This window comes from Podarcis erhardii (assembly GCF_964252035.2).
Source record: "Podarcis erhardii genome assembly, chromosome: 8".
NCBI lineage: Eukaryota > Metazoa > Chordata > Lepidosauria > Squamata > Lacertidae > Podarcis > Podarcis erhardii.
The window spans coordinates 44748072-44766272 of NC_138499.1; the positions used below are offsets into that span (position 1 = coordinate 44748072).

The following is an 18201-nucleotide window of genomic DNA, read 5'->3' on the forward strand; positions in this document are numbered from 1 at the left end:
TTTTACATTCTGTCACTCAGGCTCCATAGCAGCCACTTTGTGACAGGCACCACCAGCAGTCTCTCAGAATTCAAAACATTGCCACAAGTCCAAAAAGGTTGCTGACCCCTGATTTTAGCCCGTTCCGATGTTTGATTTTATGCCAAATATTAAAAAACTGTATCCTAAGATGACTGCAAAAGTCAATGGGAAATCTGCAAATCCAGTCACCCTACTATTATTACACGTTATGTCACAAATAGCATGCTACCATAAGGATACTCCAGACCAAATTCTGTGTCACTGAGTTGGTTGATCTATGGACACGGTTTCTTTCCGAGCCAAAGACTGGGATGATTGCTACTGATTAAATACTAAATTGTTCCAGCCACCTCTTCAGATGCAATGTTGATCAGAGAGGAACTCTTTACAGATATACCAAATGTGCCTGAGGCAACCGTTTGCTGGAACATTATGTGGCTGCTAAGGAAGTTGACTGTCCCGAGTAAACTCAAAGCAGTTTTGGGCTAATATGGTGATATTTGATAAATCTGTGTTAGCTACTCTTGGTGGCCAGTTCCACCTTTTCCATTATGAAAATGCCAAAGTAAAATTTACCAATGATAAGTTAACTAACTTGGGCTGCTTTTTGTTTTGCTTTTTGCAATGAGCAAATAAACAAGATTAAAATTAACAAAAGAGTAGATTTGTTTTTGTATTTTTAGAGCTAGCACTTCTGATGACTTGTGTGTGTTAACAAAACCATTATTTTCTTGCTCCATAGATCAGATCTGATCGTGATAAAAGCCTTTCCTTGCGATACAGTGTTACTGGGCCAGGAGCTGACCAGCCTCCAACAGGCATCTTCATCATCAATCCAATCTCAGGTCAACTATCAGTGACAAAACCATTAGATCGGGAGCAAATAGCTTCTTTTCACGTAAGTTCTTAGCCAGAGTTTTAAATCAAAGATCTTAACATCTGCTTTGACTTTGAAGGGCACATATGTCATAGTTGGGAGATTTAAAGAATTGGTACTGGATCTGCATTTCCACACATTGTTCCTTTCCATATATATTAAGAGCATGCTGCTGACATAGTTGAGCATCTTCAATCTGATTTAATGTATTGGACAAAAGAAATAAAGCAAAATAGGAATGTGGCATTTTGTATTTTCTTCTTTTCACATTTGGTTACAACTAGGTTGGGGTGGAGGGAGAATCTTTGGAACCTAGGCCATCCTGACCTTCCCTCCCCCCACTGCCTGCAGAGATTTGCACCTACAGACCTTTCTGCAGCTGTACCAGCAACTTCTCTAGGGGCCTGAATGTCATCTTGTTAGTAGGGCAGCCTAAGCGTAAATTAAAGCCAGTAAGAATTGACATTCCTTGCCATAAAGGAAACAGTAAGTTGGGTGGATAGAAAGATTTCTCAGCAAGATTATTAGGATACAAAATTCCATTTTCAACTAATGCTAAAAAAGAAAAGTCTTCTGAACAGAAGAAGAGCCCTGCAGCATCAGATGAAAAATCTATCTAGTCTCGCTGCAAGCAGAGTATGAAGGCAACCATTCCTTCCTGTTGTAACTCCTGGACAACTGGTATTCAGTGCCATGCTGCCTGTGAACCTAGAGCTTCCATATAATCATGACTCGTAGCCATTGGTAGACTTGTACTCCATGCAGTTGTCTAATCCCTTCTAAGCCAGTAACCATCACCACATTCTGTAGCAATAAATTCCACAAATGAAAAACACATGTATGAAGAAGTTCCTCCTTTTGTCTATCCTGAATCTCCTTCCAGTCAGTTTTGTTGAAGGACTTGAGCTCCTTCAGCTTTAGAAACCTCAACCATGTTCCCTCTTAATTACTTTTGTCTAAACTGAAAAGCAAAATAAGATAAATAATTATTAACTGAAACATTTGTTTACTCTGCATTAATGACTTGTTTATAGGGACCCAGATCTTGGAGGGCTCTGGGATTTGGTAGTTTACCCATATGCTACTTTTTGTTTTTTAAGTTTTATTTTTGAGGCTTGATTTATGTTTAAAATTTCATGTATTTTATCACTGTAAGCCACTTTCAGATGTAGATAATGAAAAGCAGAATATGGTTTTTAAAAATAAATAAATCTGTAACACCAAAGTACAACAGATAGAGGATTAAATGTAATATAAAGAAAGAAAACCTGAAAACCTCCAGCATCATTCTGAACATTGTAAATCCACATGTGAGGGGTCACCCATGTCTTCTACAATGATCCACATACCTGTTCCATCCTAACAGAAAACTGTTCTGTCTAAGATTGATTCTAATGGAGAAAAATTTGGACTGAGCAATCTTTAAAGCGACCCTAAATTCTCAGTAAATTAGATAATAAAAGATTTTCTGTAAACAAAGATGGCCTGGAAGTGGTGCCAAAGTGACTAAAAGAGGGAGGGTAACAAAAGAAGATGCTGAAATAAATCAAGTTAACTGAGTTCCATTTAAAATGTCCTGTCAGCAACACTAATTGCCATGCCTGATGACATGTTTTGCAAGTTTTCTCAATTACTAATGACTTTTGCAGCTGAGGGCACATGCCGTGGATGTAAATGGAAACCAGGTGGAAAATCCCATTGACATCGTGATTAATGTCATTGATATGAATGACAATAGGCCTGAGTTCTTACACCAGGTTTGGAATGGTTCAGTACCTGAAGGATCAAAGCCAGGTAAATCACTGGAGTTTTCTAAGCAATGTATTATGTATATAACTTCAAAATGTTAAAATATATTTTATCGTTCCCCCCCCCCCCAAATTATATAAGCTAATTATGTTCAGTGGGGTGTGGCGGGGAAAAGATCAAGACATTATTAATGTTTTTAAAACAGGAAGGATTCTTTAAAATCCCTAATGGACAAACTGCGCTTGGATGGAAAGTGTTAAAGAAAATCCAAAGAGAATGTGAATCACTGAGTATTTCACACTTGTCCAGTATGTGCACGGCCATGCACACACAAATCGCCACAACCCAGAAGTGGCCAGAAAAGGGAACATAACAGGAAATGGGATTACGCACCTCTGCTGGTGTTTGCAGGGGTCGGGAGGTCGGGAGCATAACCCCTGCTCAAAATGCTCATTGCATGTATTTTAAAGCAGGCTAGAGAATTCCTGAATATTTGGAGGAAACTACACTATCTGATAAAGAGTTTTAATATGAAGCTTGGGAGGAAGTTGCAAGGCTTTTTTAAAAGTGCCGTGCAGGTTTCAAGGTGTACCAAGGCATCCGGGGAAACTGAAGACACATAATGGTTAATTCTCCAATCTCTGTAAACACAACCACCACCTTTGAACTCAGTTCTGCCTGCATTCTTAGGCTTCTCACACACAGGTTCCTTTTGTAGATTGAGAACAGGTATAAAGAGAAAGTAGGCAATCCATATGCAAACCAAGGAAAAGATTAATTTTATGTGATGTGCTAGCTAAAAGAAAAGTCAATAAAAGCCAAATTGGGTTACTCTACCTAGTGGTTGATGGGAAAGCAAACTACCATTATCAAGTGATATAAGAACTTCTTCCTGCAGTTTTAAGATCTTCCTGGGAAATTCAGGGGAAAAGTTTTTAAATTTTATTCAAATATACAATGTACACTAAAGGACAGATTGCTTTTTGATTTCTTAAAATGTATTGGATGAAATAAGAGTGATACTGATCCAAATATTTATGATGGTCTTTATGGAGTCAGATAACCTTTATCTTTCAACTTTGCTGCTTGAGGTTTAGGAAGATTTTTGTGCACAAGATCAGACTCTTAGAAGGCATGTTCACTTCCCAAACTGATCATCCTCAGATTTGCTTTTGTGCATATAATAAGAAGTTGCTCCCTGTCTTAATTTCCCATTGCATCCCATTGACATGGCCTTTCATGGTCTTGCAGAACGGAATGTACCCCTATCACATGCCAACAATCATCACTGTTTTAAAAGTCAGCTTAATAAGGGGAAGTAAATGGTAACTAGAAATGCCCTTTCTTTGTTCAGGCTTGTATACTGAGCCGACAAGCGTTAACTTTCTGCAAAATCAACATTTATCCCACACTGGAAATTAAAAACACTAGTTTATGCATGATGGTATTCATTTGAGCTGAGTCAGGGAAATAGCTATTTAAATGTACACATCTTCATTTAAAATTTTGGAGAACCTGACTGCTGGGAGATGATAATCCACAACAAGTGAACTAGGGTATTGAATAAGCACTTGTGATTCTATCTCAGTTTGTCCTTTAGTAATCACGAGCCTAGGGGGAAAGTGTGTGGTTTGAATAAGAGAAGGAATGTGAAATGTTTTGTCAGAGGAAGTAAATGTTTATAAAGACCCAAGTTAGGAGCTTCTGGGTGACCATGTGTAATCTGTTTATTTAACCTTGAAGATGATTTGTTCTTTCGTTAGGAACCTATGTAATGACGGTCACTGCTATTGATGCTGATGACCCGAATCAGTTGAATGGAATGCTGAGATACCGAATCTTGTCACAAGCACCAAGCACACCCTCCCCAAGCATGTTTACAATTAACAATGAAACTGGTGACATTATCACAGTTGCTGCTGGCCTTGACAGAGAGGTAAGTTGGGTCTTGTTTTGCAAATGTTTAACCGTATTGCCTCATCATATATATGGCTACCAATATTATATGCCCATGTAGAAACTTAATGCGTGTGATTTTTGCAAAGTTATGATTAACGTCTAGCTTGCTGGAGTTAAGGCTACTGTGGTGCTCCACACATTCCCAGCATTGGGATTTCTGTCTTGAAAGCTCCTAGAGAAGTGATGGAAGTGCTAATTTCTTCCCGCATTTTATTAGCCTCATTTCGGGTTATTAAATTGGAACACAGTTTATTATTACTAAATTTACTTAATCGGTTTGTTTGCTCACTTCTTAATTTTATTCATGAAAGAATATTATCCTGTACCAGAATTCTGCCTTGATTTTAATACCTTGGCACAACATGGGGGTTAATATACCTCTGAAGGATCTTTCAGTTGTCAGCAGTAAACATTTGACTTTGAAGCTAAACGCAAGAGTCTTTTGAAGTTGGTTTTATTCTTTGTAGGGAGGAGGTTGGTAATAATAGCAGCATATATGTTGCTGCATTCCTACATTTAAAGAAGTGTTCATTGCATTTATTTCTAAGCATCTGCAACTCTAAGAGTTTGTTTGCCTGTGACCTGAGAAAGAAATGCTAAAGAAACCATCACTGGCTCAACCAAAACTGCCCCAGTGTAGCTAGTAAACAACATAATACAGGAGCAAAGATTGCATTATATACAACTAAGTTTTACTCAGAGTAGACCCAGTGAAATTAATGGACCTAAGTTCATCATGTTCATTCATTTCAGTGGGTCTACACTGGGTAGGACTAACACTGGTTGCAACCATTTGAGGCTGTATTGTCAATCTCCTAGAGCAGGGATTTCCAAACAGTGATCTAAAAGTCCTCCGTGAGCTTCATTTAGGTGATCCATGGCATGCCTGCAGTAAATACCCATATTGATTTTTAATTTTATTTCTCTTGCTTACATTTTATTTTATTGTATTGCAATTTGAATTCTGTTGAATTTAATGCAATAAAATAAAATATAAGAAATAAGAGAAACAATGAAAATACAATTAAATATCATAGAGCACCTGGATCAGCACATTACAGTTGCTGCAACAGGCAGAAAAATGGTTAAGTGCTCCACAAAACACTCAGCAATTTTTAAGTGGTTCATGGGGGGGAGGAGTTTGGAAACCACTGATGTGCAACCGAGTTGAAGGATTGGTACAACTTACGTATCCCACGTAATAGCCAGGTTGATTGCAAGGCCACCTGGTAAAGAAGCCTACAGAGGTTTTGCCTTCTCTTCAGTGTGTGGCTTAGTTCATTTTCATGCAGGTGAAGACAGTCCTGATGTCAACTGTTGAATTGATGAAACATGTATTGTATTTTCCTCCTTTAACAACAACAGTTTCCCTGTCAGGGGCAGAATCAAGGGCCTGTGCATTGGTGCATTGGCACCAAACAGGATCAGATGGTCCCACTTAACAGCTGTTAAGCAGAGGGATCTGAGCCTATGCAGTGCTAGCAGTTGCTCCTTCACAAGCAGTTTCCCTGCACACAAAGGAAAGTACTAGCAAAGTGCTAGCATTGTGCAGGATCTAATCCACGCGTGCATCAGCTCGTATACAGCTGATCCTGTGCAGTGCTGCTTTGCAAGTGGCTTTCCTGCAGGAAAGTCTCTTGCAAAGCAACACCTGCACTCCACAAGATGGAGGCTGTCATGCAGAAAAGGGAGTTGTGCCTATTTTCTGGAATAATGCTGCTCTTTGCCCACGGTTTTCTCTGCCTGCCTCTCCTTCCAGCCTGATGCCACAGATTGTTCTGTGCTCATCCAGTGACTCACAGCAATCCATAGCTCTGTGTACTCAAATTGTCTGGGGCCATCCAACTCAGTTCAGGATTTAGGTGTGGGCCGAATCCAGTGCACAACGTTCTGTGTACTTGTGAAAAACATGCAAGCCAAACCTCTTTGAGCCCCAGTCCAGCCTAGCTGCACCCATTTAGGTCAGCCAGAAATGAATGGCCCTGAAAGGCAAAACTGCAGATATTTATCACTTTCTTTTTCTCGTTATGGTTTATTACTTTTTATAGCATCTTCTAAAATTCTGTATACATTAAATCCTGTTCCATTTTATTCTGTCTTTATTTTTGCTTGGAAGGTAAATGTGCTTTCATGCATGCCCAGAGAACGGACACTTCATAGAATAAGCAACCTAAGACTTGGAAGCAAAGGGAAGTTTTGAAGTAACTTGGCAACCCTTGCTAATGCAGGCCTCTCTTTAGGGCAGGGGGAAAGTTTGTTGTTTTATTATCATGCTGACAAATGAAAATATCAACTTCATTATATCAAGAAATAACATTTAAAAGGTTTTTGGTGCAGGGAGTAGAGAGAAAAATTCATTTTCAATGAAAGACATTTATTTTTTCTAAATACGTTCATTTTCACAAAAGTCTCTTTTGCTCCATCAGTAAAGCACTCAAGACAGTAACAGTTCAGAGTAATAACAAAATTCCTTTATCGTTTACCAGTTTTCTGCTTGGAAGATGAAGTGAACTCTGCAATAATATCACTCCACCAATCTGAAAAGCATTAAAATGCTGAATTCCAAATCAGAAATGGTGGGGGAAGTAATGTGTATTTACATTTAACTATATACAGTATCAGCAAAAACCAAATGAATTATCAGAGTCTCTCAAGGAAATACTATAAAAAATGATTTTTTAAAAAATATATTAAGAAATAAAAAGTATAATCCCTAAACAGAGAGACTTCTAGCTTCAGGGTAAGGGCGAGCCCCAGGCCCTGGCTTAATCCCAACAATAATGTAAGAATAAGCATTCTTAATACCAAAGGCTGTTTTTAACAAAACAAAAAACAATTGAAGCTGGCGGTGCTGTCGAAGAAGAAGGACTATCTAGTTCCTAATGTTGAATGTTTGTGGAAATAATTTGGATTTGGGTTTCTCTTCCAGTAACTTGTTTCTGTTAGCCCTGCCTGTGCTGGTTTCCATAGTGATGTTGAGAAGTTGCCGCTACATTACCCTCAAGTTCCCCCACAACAAAGCCTTGGCAGTTTGAATCATTTGCCCAAGAATGTGCCCTCCCAGCCTCAGCACTCATGAACCTTTTTTTTTTTTTCAAAGTGCCCATCCCTGATTAGGTTTGAATTTGCTACACAGCATTTGTATTTTTTAAATGTTAATCCAGAATCAAAACTTTGTGTTCCCGAACAGGAACAGGGTGGTGATTGCTTGCTAGTCAAGAAGACTGTGGTTTGTTGCAGTTATAAATCACCCAAAACAAAAATTCATGGAGCTGAATGTGGTTAGATGCAATCCGTTGTTGGAAATCCAGTAACCCTCAGTTCAAGTGATGTTAACCAGAATGAGCAGCGTGATAAGCTCGTTGCATAGCAAAGCACAATTTATTGAACACCTGCTGTCCTCTCAGAGTGTTAGCTCTGTCTGTAACTCCTGGTGGTGTCATTTTGTGTTTTTTAGAAAGTACAACAGTATACATTAATAATTCAAGCTACAGACATGGAAGGAAATCCAACATATGGTCTTTCAAACACAGCAACTGCTGTCATCACGGTGACAGATGTCAATGACAATCCTCCAGAGTTCACTGCCATGATTGTAAGTCTGTGATAAAGGGGATGAAGTGTACGAATAGCCTTTACTTAAGAAAGATTCTTGCTGATTCAGCCAAATGGATTTAATATGTTTGTGACATTGGGTCGCCCAGTGGATTTCAGTGGTTTAACCAAGGCCATAGCTACTTCTTTGAGCATAGTAAATGCAGCCCAAAGTACAGCATTTAACTGTAAAGCAAAACCTGCCCCCCACCTTCTCTCTCTCTCTCTCCCCTCTCTATTTATATATGAGAATGATATGTTCACATTGCCACTTGATAGAAGCTGTCTGTCAGGTGGTTCCCCTGTACAGAAGGGCTGACCCCAATTACCCATAGTAACTGAAAACTGTTCGAACCAGAGTGAATTAAGTTGGAAACTGGGGACCCTCAGTGTTGCTGAGTAGCAGCGATATGGAAAAGATTGCATGTGCCCCTGTGACCAGTGACATACATGTCATTCCGTGTGCCTTACAATTGCAGTTCTATGGTGAAGTCCCTGAAAACAGAGTGGATGTTACAGTAGCTAATCTAACGGTGACTGATAAGGATCAGCCACACACTCCTGCTTGGAATGCCATGTACCGAATGACTGGTGGCGATCCCACAGGCCGGTTTACTATCAACACTGATCCAAACAGCAACGATGGGTTGGTAACTGTTGTGAAGGTAAGTTATGCCATCGACCAAATTAAGCAGATGCAGATAAATGGCAGAGCGCTGAGTATTAAACAGCTCTGGCTGTTAAACCCAAAAGGCAGATTAGGAGTAGATATTAAAATATATGTATATCCTGTCTCTGGTGAGGGTGGCATTCATCTTCTGGAAGCTTCCCTAGGCATACACATTGTGTCATTCTAGCTTATAATTTTTTTAAGAACCTAACTAGACTGTTCAAAGGAGCATGTTATCCATTTTTATTTGCAGGAGACCAAAACTTTTTAAGCTCCACCTGTCTCGACCCCCAGCTCAGAAAGTTTTGTAGATGGTGGATTTCATTACACAGCCTCAAAGGGCAGAAAGTAGATTAAATGATCTCATAGCAGACCTATATATCAGTTAGAGTAGGTTTTGAATTTTGACAACTGCACTGTTGCTAAATGGAATGTTCAGGCTGAGTTAAATTAAACTTTAAAATATATATACCCAAACTGTTTCCAATAGCATATATTACTATCTCCAAATGAATAAGGTCTTTTAGTGTTACTTCTTGCATTAAAGAAGTCTAACTGATATATCATGGACATATAGACCAAGCAACAGTAGGTTATGTGAGCCGCTCCTAGTTTGCTCTTGCTGTGTTGTTATTGTTGTTGTTTAGTCGTTTAGTCATGTCCGACTCTTCATGACTCCATGGACCAGAGCACGCCAGGCACTCCTGTCCTCTTGCTGTGCACTATCAAGCAATTATTAATTGGATTATAAAGTTTCACTTCTAAGAGGCTGATGTAATAGGGCCTTGATTTTGAACAGAAGTATAGGATTGATGTGTTTCTGGTCCTTTGTAAACATTTATGATTCTGTGACTCAGATTTTGCACTTGCTTGAAGTTAATTGCATGCAAAGGTATGCTGCTTAAGATCAAACAACATGTGCGCGTGCTTGTTTCAACCCAAGTCTGTCCCGATGAGAGTTAAAGAGCAAAATTGATGCTTTAGTGAGAAGAATGCACCACAGTCCTTCTCCCCAGGGTTTCTTTCTTTCTTTCTTTTTGGCCCTACTAGTGTTTCCTTCCACTAGCAGAGTGTGATTGAAGGGATGGAGTCTGGATGACAGAGATTGGAGAGGAAAACCAACAGCCCTCTCCACCCGATTTTGCTCTTAAAATTAGACTCACCAATTTAACAAGCCAGTCTACCACTATCATGTGTAGTTGGAACCTCTGAAGACCAATGGTTAAAAGGCTACAGCCCAGTATTTAAAGGCTACATTTGCATTTGTACATGCTCAGGTGCTAAAAAGCAGCAGGCAAAACACAACTCCACAACTGCACGCGGGCGTGTGTGTGTGTGTGTGTGCATGTGCTCTGTTGTTGTTGTTGCTGCTGCTGTTGATATCATCTACACATGTCTGTGTATGATAGTGGGAACAGTCCTCTGACCTTCTGTATTTTCATACACCTAAATTATCATCTCAACATGGACTCTTATGGCTCATGCCAGCATTCAAGCATTGAAAATTACAAATAAGTAGGATATTATAGGCATCCTTATGATTTTCAATAGAATATACATTTTTGAACCATGACAATTGAATACTTTTTTTTTTTTAGTGGAATGTGAATTATGCTCTAAGAGAGCCACAGCCATTGTTCCACATGTTTCTAGACTCTGTAGATGCACATTTCCAAGGGTACCAATTGTATCAGGTTCAGCCAGTAAGAAGCACATGATGATGTGTTTTGTATTCGTGTGCAAATGATGTACTCGCAGTTCCAAACTAGAATGCTCTGAAATGGAAAACAGAACAGAGACACTGAAATCAAACCAAAGAGAAGCAAATTAAAGCCTCCAGAGTATAATCTGCTTGCAGCAGCTCAGTTTGTTTCAAATTAAATTCTTTATTTTAAAACTGTCAGAATAGAGGCAAAAAAAAAGGTAAAACTAGGTAAATAAATTAAATGTTGGGGAATCTCCCAAGAGAAGTGCTAAGCCCTTATTAGCTCTAATCCAGTTTAATGATTCCTGATGGAGATGTATTGTAGTAAGCAATCCTTTGCCAGTTTCCATGAAAAATTTCCATGCCTTGATTTCAGCAGCATAAGCTGTGTAGGGAGAAAATATATTCAGCCGCTCTTTAGCCCAAGGTGCCATTATGCAGTAATAACATAAAAGAAACTTACAGGATTCTTAAGTAGTTAAGTTTGTTTTAGGTATATTTTAAGTTGCTTTTAAAGTTTCATTTTGCAAATACCATTGTCTGAAAAAAGGCAAATATTAATGATAATTTGTTATACCCCTAGACATAGCAGAATATTTAATACCCAGGGTCCATCAAAATCAGTGCAGATCTAAGGGCAAGAATCCCCCCCCCCCGAGAAGTGCAGCCCTGAAAGAGGACACAACACAATGGAAGAGGCGATTTAATTTTCAGGAGCAAGTTTGAGACCAGTGCTCATGGCCCCTGTGTTTTCAGTTACAATTCCCTAAAGACAGAAATTACTTCAAGAAGCTGCAAGTAATATTTCCCTTGTAGGCCATAAATAAATGTTTTTACCCCCCAACATGTCTGATAAACTGTCTGCTTAAAATGTTGAAAAATTCTGCAGCCCCATGACAAATGCAACTACTAACATAGTTCTCATTTTGCTTTTGCCAGCCTATTGATTTTGAGACCAATAGGATGTTTGTACTGACAGTAGCTGCAGAAAATCAAGTGCCTTTGGCAAAAGGAATTCAGCATCCTCCTCAATCAACGGCGACTGTATCCATTACAGTTATTGATGTGAATGAGAGCCCGATTTTTGTCCCAGTCACAAAGCTCGTGCGTCAGGAGGAAGGGCTACTTGCTGGCAAGGTCTTAACGTCCTTCACTGCTCAGGACCCTGATCGTTACATGCAGCAGACTACTCTAAGGTACAGTAGGGCCTGCAACGGCCTTATACCTTTATAAATCTCTGTACATGAGAACCTTATACATCAAAATCTCTATGCATGAGCCTTGTAGCACTGCCAGAACCAGGCAGTTAAAAGGCAACGCTTGCCCCATTGCATTTAGTCCAGCGTGCCCACCTGCACAAACCCTGGGTAGAATTGCAGAAAATGTGGGGGGCTGGAAATAGCAAGGCTTGGTGCTTTCAGTACTCTGAAGTCTGTTCTCTCCACTGGCTCACTGCATGCCCCCCTGTGTCATCTTGGGCCTTGATAGCATAGCAAGCCTCAAAATGGATTAACTTTAAACAGGTTAGCCGTTATGCTAATTAGGCTGCCTTCTGCTTAAATACCTAACAGCCAGCTGAGTTGGAATTCTAGGACAGATACATGAATGTCCTCATTATCTCCAGCCATTTCCAACAGCTGCTTAGTCTGTGCAGCTGAACGCTTAGCATGCTTCATAAGAAATTGTACAACAGGATCGGAGGAAATGCTGCCTTCTGGTTTCCCTACCGGTGAAGTAGCCCTAGCATGACATGCCTGTTCTTTTGCAAGGCTTAGAGGGTAGGCAACAGGGCCAGCATCTGCTCTGTTACCTTGTATACAGGTGCTGGGATTCTTGCACCCAATCGAACATACTATAGCAGCCACACAGTGGTTTATCAGATCAGACTGATGTGAACCATGGGATAAGATTGGATGTATGTTTGCACATGTTCCCCTGAATAAGGGAAACTTGCATACCATTTGAGAAACTTGCCATGATTACAAAGAAGCACATTAAGAGCTAGGTACTTCTCTTCCATTAGTCCATCTTTCTCTAATTTTGTTTGTTTGTCACCTTTCCCTCCTTCCATATTATAGTTTCACCTTTCCTTGCCAGGAACCTGCTTGAAGCATTAGCACTGCTTGAAACATCACACTGTCTTTCAGTTGGGTTCAGTCTAGGTTGAATGTGTTTCAGTGGAGCAGAAAGGTTATCTGTAAATGAGGGCTTTTAAAAACTTTGTGGATTGGAGTCCCACTAACCCTTAACCCAGTCCCAAGTAGCTGGTATTTATATCCCAATGCAGTGGGAACAGCATTTGCAAAACAACCAAATAATGTAGTTTAATAATTCATCAGAGATAGCCAGTGATGTAACATTTATGTAAAATAGTTATATAATGTTTTCAAGGCAAGTCTTTTAAATATTATACGGCATTCACCCAGTGTGTATACCTAAGAATGCAAAAAAAAAGGCAGACTCTTGATCAGCAGAATCTGTATAAATCCCTAACAACCATATCGTCTTGAGACAAGCCCTTCTTTTCTCTTCTTCATTTTATAAAGCACATTGGAAATCAATGTGGTGTGTGTGTTTTTGTTAAATTTCTGCAGGTACTCAAAACTCTCAGATCCTGCTAATTGGCTAAAGATTGATTCCATTAATGGTCAGGTAACAACAATTGGTGTTCTGGACAGAGAATCACCACATGTGAAAAACAACATGTATAATGCTACTTTCCTTGCCTCAGACAATGGTATGTACCTAATGTCAAAGGTTTGTTTGCTTTTTCACCAGAGGGGGGCACGCTAAAATATTGATATAAATATGCACTAAAGTATAGCATCGTAATAGAGTGTAGTACACAAAAGACTCTTTCTGTGCAGGTGTTAAATAGATCTGTTGCAAACAACCTGCAGCCTTCTGGGCCTCCCTGTCCCCCTGCATATCCCTTGGCCACCTTCCTCACCCTTATCTGCAGATCCTCAGTGTGCAGAACTCCATAGACTAACATTTCCAACAGCTTCAGCTCTAAGTATGTTTCCAAGGCTCATCCTCCCTTGCACCTATGGTGCCTATCTCAGTTTGGAAAAGTGCATAAAGGTGAGAGAGGCAGCATAGGAACATGCTGGAGGACTTTTTAAGATGGAGGGGGAAGGGAGAAGTAAAGGCTGTGTGTGTGTGTGTGTGTGTGTGTGTGTGTGTGTGTGTGTGTAGCCACACCTATAGCCAGTTCCATCAACACATCCCCTAACCACCTGTTGACCTCCACATATGGCCCTTGAGGGCAAAATGGTTGTCCACCTTTGTTGATACTTGCTCTTTATTTTGATTTGCCAACAGCCACCTAAAGCCTCTTCTCCAATCATTCTCCCCACACTTTAGATGTCTCCTTACCTTCCCATGCTGCATAGGACCTCTCAATTGCAACCTAATAGTGTGGCCCATCCAGCAACAGTCTGAACTGCTTGCTTGCTATTTCCTGTTCATAGGCAGGTGTTGCTTTTATTGTTTTTGCAGTGCCAGCTAGCTGCTTTTTTTTTTTCCCGTTATCGGAGATACCAAGCTTCCATTTTATTTTTGTGCTCACTTGCCCTCATTCTGAATTAGCACACTTGTTTGCTCCCACTCTGGAAAAATTGTCGATGTTGGAAGCCTGGATAGCTCAGTTGGCTAGAGTGTGGTGCTGATAACACCAAGGCTGCAGGTTCAATCTCTGTGTAGGAGATATTCCTACATTGCAGGGCATTGGACTAAATGATCCTCAGGGTCACTCCCAACTCGACGATTCTATGATTCCACAAGGTATTTTTTGCAGTGAGGTGAAAATCTTTTCAAAGAGTTCCTATCCCCTTTCCTAGTTTCAACACAACCCTAATTTTGCAAAGCAAAGTCAACTCTTTGCAACAAATCTATATAATTAATATTATCATGTGCACTCATAATTCATGTGTTTGTATATGTGCAATAAATAATGTAACCCCCTTTTTAATGTAACCCCTTTTTAGTAGAAAGCAGGCTAATGTTACTTTTCCTTGTTCTATAAGGAATCCCTCCAATGAGTGGGACTGGCACACTTCAAATCTATCTCCTCGACATCAATGATAATGCTCCCCGAGTGGATCCTCAAGAAGCCACAACTTGTCAAACACTGCAACCCAATGCAACAAACATCACAGCCATAGACGATGACATTGATCCAAATGCCGGGCCCTTTGCCTTTGAACTGCCACATCATCCTTCCAGTGTTAGGAATAACTGGACCATTATTCGTATTAGTGGTAATGTGCATTGGTTTTTTGAAAAATGAATATTTGCATCTTTTGGGGGTTATGTTCAGTAGCTAGTTCCCCATCTGCTTGGCCTCGTGACCTGGCAACCCAATGTAATTTAATTGAAGCGAAAAGGGTGGTGTAAGTCAAACACTCTTTTAAAGGTTTGTTTTCCTTCTACCTGGCTTAGGCTGGCTTAGCAGAGTTTGTGTGAGCTGTGAGCAGAGTTTGGAATTGGTGTTCATTATGCCGGCTTAACACTGGTTCTCCAAACTTAGGATTGCTCCCTAATTCTGTTTGTGGCATCAGAGACTGACTTAAAAGCTTAGAATCCACATACTCTGGTTTTCTTACATGACTATAACTTAGTGGAAAACTGCGGGCCACTACCTACGTTTAGGTAGAAGTGCACTTGAAAATAACTTCAGATGCAGTTCTGAAAGAGGTCCTAGAACAGACATTTCTCCAGACATTTCATGTCCACATAAAGCATATTTACATAGCTTGTTTTCTTGTTCAGGTGACCGAGCCCAACTGGCTTTGAGGATCAAGTACCTTGAGGCTGGCATCTATGATGTTCCAATAATAATAACAGATTCTGGGAATCCTCCCAAGTCCAGCACGTCTATTTTGAAGGTGAAAGTTTGCCAATGTGATTTAAATGGAGACTGCACTGATGCCGACAGGATTGTAGGTGCAGGGCTGGGCACAGGGGCCATCATTGCAATTCTCCTCTGCATCATCATACTACTCGGTAAGTCTTGGGGCCATGTGACCAGTGATATGTAGTGCCTCGTAAAGTAAGATGCAAAGATACATGTTTCAACTGATAGGGTCTTTCCAAAGGATAGGCTATAGATTTGTGTGTCTGCAGGTGGTCTACTAATGGTCCGTCGAGAACTATTATTATTATTTATTAAATTTCTATAGGACCCTTCATTTGAGGGTCACAGGGCTGTTCACAATATAAAAACACAAAAATACACACCTTGATAACAAATGAAAACAATTACCCACCCCCCAGTTTAAAAAGCCATGGACTATTTAATTAGCCAAAGGCCTGGGAGCCTAAAGATATGTAACGAAGGCGCCAAGCAAGCCTCCCTGAGGATAATATTCCACAAACAGGGAGCTGCAGAAAATGCCTGTTTTCATGTTGCCATCCTCCAGACTTCTCATCGACAAGGCACACAAAGAAAGGCCTCAGATTATAATCACAAAGCCTTGCTTGGTTCTTGTGGGAAAAGGCAATCCACAGTATACTGTGATCACCACTGACATGCTGAAGCTAGTAACTCCTTAATGGAATATTTTGTTTCGTATGAGTGGCAGGCCATCACATGGGTTAACTAGTTTGCTTCGTTTCTACACTCATTGTAGCTTCTGAAGTGCTTTCATCACAACTATAAGGTGATTTATTTGCATTTGGAAATGGTGAGCAGTTGATCATTCCATGGCAGAGTTTCAGTTCATGGCCTCTTTTTGAAAGTTATCTTCACAAGGGATCAGATTCAGAATTAACTGGAGTCTATATAGCTACCATGGTGATAGTGTTGGTACATCTCTCTGTACATATGTATCTTTACTTCAAAGACCAGAAGGACTGTATATCGTAGATAGTAGTGTTTAGCTTTGTCTTGTGGCTGGACACAATAAACCCTGTGCTGCTTTGATGTGGGTGGGAAAGAAGTTAGTCCCTTAACCAGAGACTCTGGAAGAAGCTATTCTGCTGGGAGTCGGAAATCTCTGAAGACTTCGCTGGGGCTCCTCATACTCCGCTGATACATCACACTAGTTGAGTGTCGTGAACGACTTTCACAAGTCACCAACATACAGTATATGTCAGATTTGCATTTGACCATTTAGACTTTACAAAGACATGTGCATCCGGTAGTTTTCTTCTCCTTACCATGCTTGAGATCTTTAAAATGCAAATTAGCCATTAGTATTGAATGTACTAATTTCATGCACTTTCTAAAACAGATTGAGAACCTTTGGCCCTCCAGATGTTACTGTACTCTAGCTCCCATCAGCCTCATGACCAATGATCAGGGATGAATGAAGTTGTCAAGGACCACAGGGTCCCCATGTGTTTTTAAAACAATAGTAATCTGAAAACGAGCTAATATCATCTGCTTTTGCTCTTCTCCACCTCCTGTAGTTCTGGTTCTGCTGTTTGTTGTTTGGATGAAACGTCGTGATAAGGAACGTCAGGCCAAACAGCTGCTCATTGACCCTGAAGATGATGTAAGAGACAATATCCTGAAGTATGATGAAGAAGGTGGTGGAGAAGAAGACCAGGTGATAAATGGGCTCATAGTTACTAATAGCACAATGAGAAAACAGCTGGAAACTGGGATGGGTTGGGGGATATAGAAAGTCTTAGAAATAATACAGAAAAGTGTTTGTGTGCATATACTGAGACCAGCAACAAGATTTGTTCTGGACCCAAATATTGACATTTCTTCCCAATACTTTCCCACTATCCAAAACCGGGGCTCTCAACTTATTTCAGATTCATTCCAGATGCAAGACAGAACATCACATTTTGCACATTTCTATGTGTTTGGAAGCAGCAATCCAGAGCATCAAAAGAGGCTAATTCTTTCCTTTGTAAGGAGAAGGCAGGGCTATTGATTGCTTCCATGAGCTTTCCCCAACTTCCGTTTGATCCTTCTGGAGGCAGACATAATCATTAAATAACAATTAAAGTTGGCTGCAGAACACTTGGGAGTACTAAATGGGGATAATAAGCTCACTTCACCTCCTATCCTTCACTAGCATAATCACAGGCAAAGGTGCTTGTTTTCAGAAATGGTACAGAGCCATGAAAACCACATGGGAAGATGGTCACTAGGAGAAACGATGCTTTTTGCCTTTAAATCAAGGCTTCTACCAGCACTTAGTATAATGTGTGTGTTGAATGACGAATCTGAAAATGAGTCATAGCAGTGGGAGGAAGCCAGCTTTTCCTTCTCTCATTCTCTTCCACTGAGCATCTCTAGCAAATAATGATACATCTGTAGCAAATAATAGAGACCAAAGGACTTATAAACTCATGGTGTTTGGTCCATGATCCCATCAATGTTATGGGTCAGGTTCTGGGTTGAAAAGTGTTCAGTTTTGCTTTATACTAGGCTAAGTGCAGCAGCCTTAGATAATGGAATAGTTCACTTCGGAGTGAAGAACATAGCATTGAAATCTATATCCTATCAGAGACCATTGGATGCTTCAATATCTACAGATCATATTTGCCCTTAAGATTAAATCTGAATAGTTCTTCTAGAGAAGTATTAGTGTAAAATATAAAAGGGGGAAAACTTAATGGAGCTTGTGCAGTAACATAAAAGCAGAGATGAAGAATGAGTATTTT

At 40.1% G+C, this 18201-nt stretch overlaps 1 protein-coding gene across 1 annotated transcript in view; it reads left to right on the plus strand.

Annotated features, from left to right (window-relative positions):
- Positions 1-18201, plus strand: part of CDH2 (cadherin 2) — a 122888-nt gene that overhangs the window by 94571 nt on the left and 10116 nt on the right. Inside the window, exons 5-14 of the mRNA XM_081873667.1 lie at positions 764-919; positions 2548-2692; positions 4411-4583; positions 8064-8201; positions 8680-8865; positions 11515-11771; positions 13170-13312; positions 14604-14837; positions 15349-15582; positions 16990-17129. Of these exons, the coding sequence (XP_081729793.1) occupies positions 764-919; positions 2548-2692; positions 4411-4583; positions 8064-8201; positions 8680-8865; positions 11515-11771; positions 13170-13312; positions 14604-14837; positions 15349-15582; positions 16990-17129 (1806 nt within the window). The remainder of the gene's footprint in view (positions 1-763; positions 920-2547; positions 2693-4410; positions 4584-8063; positions 8202-8679; positions 8866-11514; positions 11772-13169; positions 13313-14603; positions 14838-15348; positions 15583-16989; positions 17130-18201) is intronic.